At 35.9% G+C, this 4,364-nt stretch overlaps 1 gene segment (V, D, J or C); it reads left to right on the top strand.

Moving 5' to 3' along the window:
* The first annotated feature begins 687 nt into the window (after window positions 1-687).
* On the top strand, window positions 688-1,315 carry LOC131405463 (T cell receptor alpha variable 22-like). The segment is given in 2 exon segments: window positions 688-739; window positions 930-1,315. Coding segments are annotated over 2 exon segments (438 nt in total).
* Window positions 1,316-4,364: the final 3,049 nt, after the last annotated feature.

The following is a 4,364-nucleotide window of genomic DNA, read 5'->3' as shown; positions in this document are numbered from 1 at the left end:
AAAACACATTATGCTTCTGCAAGGATGATATGTAAAAATAATGTCTGAATTGATCCTATTTTTTCTCACAATTTGCAGTCTTATTAGGTCCATTTCTTCTAACAATATTTATCACAAGTCTTGGTTATTCCAGGCGAGTCCCAATCCATATATTTCCTATATTCCAAAAATAGGAATCCATTAAGTATATAATACATAAAGTTTATGTTATTATTTGTACGACTACAATGACTCACATAATCAATTCAAAGGTTAGTAAAGATCCTTTTGTCAGAACACTTGCTTGTTTTCTGGGATTTAAAAATGTGGATGTTCTTTCTGTGATCCTCCCCAGGCTCTAATTAGTATAGATGAGGCATCTGTCTCCCCAGAGGAGGCCTCTCCCTTTCCTTCTCACACTCTTTACCACATGAAGGATTATCAGAAAATGTTCCTCGAGTACTAGAATAATGACCTTTCTTTTTCTCCTCTCACTCCACCACCCTCCAGCCCATGCTCTGTCAGGGTGAGGCTGGAGAGTGGGGCTTCCTGTCACAGAGTGTCTGGGCCTGAGCAGGGTTTTTGGGTGAGGCTGATTGGTTGCAGAAGCAGGAACAGTTCCAGAACCAAGTCATGACACTCACCACACCAAGGTTTAGTTAAATATATCTTTTGGGGAAAATATCCCGAGTAACAAGGCAACATGTCATGAAGAGGCTGTTGGGCACTCTGCTGGGGCTTTTGTTCGCCCAGGTTTGCTGTGAGTCGGGGCTGTCCCAAGATGGGAATCTGAAAGGATTTAGCAGCTGCAGTGTTGTTGAGGGAGGGAGTGAAAGGAGCTCATAAGTCTTGCCGATTTCTATCCTTCTCATAATCTATTGGGGCATTTTCCGGATTTTTTGGTTGTTACAGTGACCATCACCTGTAACTGTTTCTCTATTTCTCATCAGGTATGAGGGCGGCGCAGGTGGAGCAGAGTCCCCCAACCCTTAGTCACCAGGAGGGAGCCAGTTCCACGCTGTGGTGCAATTTTTCTACCTCCATGAGAAGCGTGCAGTGGTTTCGCCAAAATCCTGGGGGCCGCCTCATCAGCCTGTTTCACGTTCCTTCGGGGACACAGCAGAATGGAAGATTAAAGGCTATGACAGTCGCTAAAGAACGCCACAGCTCATTGTATATTTCCTCTTCCCAGACCACAGACTCAGCCATTTATTTCTGTGCTGTGGAGCCACAGTGCTCCCCAGGCACCTGCAACATGTACACAAACCCTCAGCTGGGCTCAGCTCCACCTCCAACCACAATCACATCACAAGACCAACACACAGCGTTTCTGTAGCTTAATATTCTTAACCCATGTTGGTGAGGTTTTAACCACAGATAATTTTTGGCACTCCAGGTTTGGAACTTTGGTCTTTATTTTCCCTTCTCAATCTACACCTCTTTCTGCACTATAAACCTCTAACTTGGAACTAGCAGAGTAGCTAACAAGAGGATAGAACTAAAATAAATATTTAAACGACAGTATGCTGGACTCCAAAAGGGTAAAAAGTGAAAAGAACTAAAAGAAAAGGAAAATTACTCCAATAAAGATGTTATTAGACAACGATCAAGTTTAGTTGGCTGTTTCAAGAATGTTCGGTTCTGCCTTATCACAATGTGTCCCAAAGCAACTGCAAACACTTGCATCCCATCCTGCTAGTGCAGCAAAGCATACAAAAAAGTTTGTTGAATGTTCACACATTGCAGAAAAAACTTGAAATTGTATATTCCATTCAACTAAGTACCAGTCATGTTCTTGAGGCTTATTTTATGTTCTAGGATGTGGTCTATCCTGGAGAATGTTCCCTACATGCTTGAGAATATGCGTGTTCTGTTGTTGTTGTGTAGATGTCTGTTAGGTCTACCTGGTTTATAGTGTTGTTCAAATTTTCTATTTCCTTGTTGATATTCCACCTGGTTATTCTATTATTGAAAGTAAGATATTGAAGTCTCTAGCTGTTATCTTTGAGGTATCTATTTCACCCTTCAATTCTGTCCATTTGTGCTTTCTGTATGTTGGTGTCTGTTGTTGGGTACATATATGTTTATAACTGTCATATGTTCCTGATGGATTGGCCCTTTTATCATTATAAAATATCACTTTTTATCTCTAGTTAACATTTTTTGGTTTAAATTTTATCTTGTCTTATAGTAGTATAACAACTACAGCTCTCTTATGTTTGCTGTTTGCATAATATGTTTTTTCCATTCTTTTACTTTTAACCTATTTTTATCTTTGAATTGAAACTGTATCTCCTATAGACAGCATATAGTTGTACATCAGTTTAATAATCTCTGCTTTTTGATTGGGTTTTTTAATCAATTCACATTAATGTTATCATTGATATAGTTGAATTTGTCTGCCATTTTAATTTTGTTTTCTATATGCCCCATGTCTTTTTTGTTCCTCTGTTCTTTCTTTACTGCTTTCTTTGTAATATTTTAATTCCTTTAATTATTTTTTACTATATTTTTTGAGTTGTTTTTAGTGGTTACTTTAGGGCTCAGGATATGTATCTTAACTTATTAGTATCTACTTTAGAATTATGCTATCTTAATTTCTGTGAGATATAGAAATGTCATTACTGTATAGTTCTATTTCCTCTTCCTCCTTTTTTGTGCTATAATTCTTATTCTATTACATCTATATATGTTACAAACTACCAATACATTGTTATAATTATTATTTTAAATCTTCATAACTTCACGTCTTTTAAGAAGCTAAGAAAGAAAAGCAAAACAAGTCTGTATGTACGGGATTTGATATATTAACCTTCCTATTTACCATTTCTGGTTCTCTTCATTAATTCCTGTGGATTCAAGTTACTATCTGGTGTCATTTCCTTGCTCCAATACAGTTTTGCAACTATCTTCCACCTTTATGCTTTTATTTTCAAACGTATTACATTTCTATATGTAATAGGCCCAAAAATACAATTATATACAAATTGTTTTATATAATTGCTCTTCAAATCAGTTAAGAGAAGAAAGTAAAATAAATATTCAATTACATTTTCGTTTATAATTATCTAAATAACTACCTCTTATGACGTACTTTTTTGTGCATGTGTGGATACAAATTACTGTCTGGGGTCATTTGCTTTCAGCGATAAGAACTTCTTTTGTTATTTCTTATAAGGCAGATCTGAGAACAATGAATTCTCTCAGTTTGTATTTATCTGAGAATGTCTTTTATTACATTAATTTTTCAAAGATACTTTTGCTGAGTATAAGATTTTTTATTAATGGTATTTTTTCTTTCTGTATTTTCCTTTGAATGTATCTTCCCACTGCCTTCCGGCTCCAGTGCTTTTGTTGAGAAGTCAGCTGTTAATTTTATTAGAGATGCCTGTGTAAAGATTTGTTTTTCTTTATTTTGCTTTCAAGATTTTTGTTTATCTTTCAACTTTTTTACTATGATGTGTCTGGGCATGGATTACTTATAATTTATCCTACTTGGATTTATTTAGCTTCATAGATTATTTTTTGTCAGCTCAGGCGGCTTCTTATCCATTTTTCCTTCTAATATTTTCTGCTACTTTCTCTTTCTTCTCTCCTTCTAGTACGCCCATTAAGCATTTGTTGGTGTTCTTGATACTGTCTCATATTTCTCTGAGTCTACGTTCATTTTTCTTCATTCATTTTTCTCTGTTTTTCAGATTGTGTTATCTATGTAGATCTCCCTTTGAGTTCACTGATTCCTTCTGCTGGGAGCTCAAATCTACTATTAAGCCTCCTTACTGCACTTTTTATTTTGATTATTATACTTTCCAACTCCAGAATTTCCATTTTGTTCCTTTTAAAAAACAATTTCTACCTCTTTATAGATATTCTGTATTGTATGAGATGCTGCAATCATCTTTAAGCATGATTTCCTTTTTTGAACATATTTAAACTAATTACTTTGAAATCTTGGCTAAGTCCAATATCTGAACTCTTTCAAAAGCGTTTCTATTGCCCAATTTTTTCCCTGTATGAGTCACACTTTCCTATTTTTTTCCGGGTCTCACAATTTTCTGTTGAAAACTGGACATTTTAGATAATATAATGTATGTAGTTTCCTATCACTGCTGTTATGGGTATAATTGTTCCCCCTCCCACATTTATATGTTGAAGTTATAACCCCTAGTACCTCAGAATGTGACTTTATTTGGAAATAGGGTTGTAGCAAATGCAGTTAGTTAAGATAAGGTCATTGGGGTGGACCCAATCCTATATGACTGAGGTCCTTACAAAAAGAGAAAATTTGAACACAGAGACAGACAAACAGGGAAAACACCCCATAAAGATGAAGGCAGAGATTGGAGTGATACTTCTATAAGCCAAGGAACACAAAAGATTGCCAC

The sequence above is a fragment of the Diceros bicornis genome, chromosome 5 (genome assembly GCF_020826845.1).
Source record: "Diceros bicornis minor isolate mBicDic1 chromosome 5, mDicBic1.mat.cur, whole genome shotgun sequence".
Lineage (NCBI taxonomy): Eukaryota > Metazoa > Chordata > Mammalia > Perissodactyla > Rhinocerotidae > Diceros > Diceros bicornis.
The sequence above is the reverse complement of the archived record's forward strand: the minus strand, read 5'-3'. Positions and strand labels throughout refer to the sequence as shown.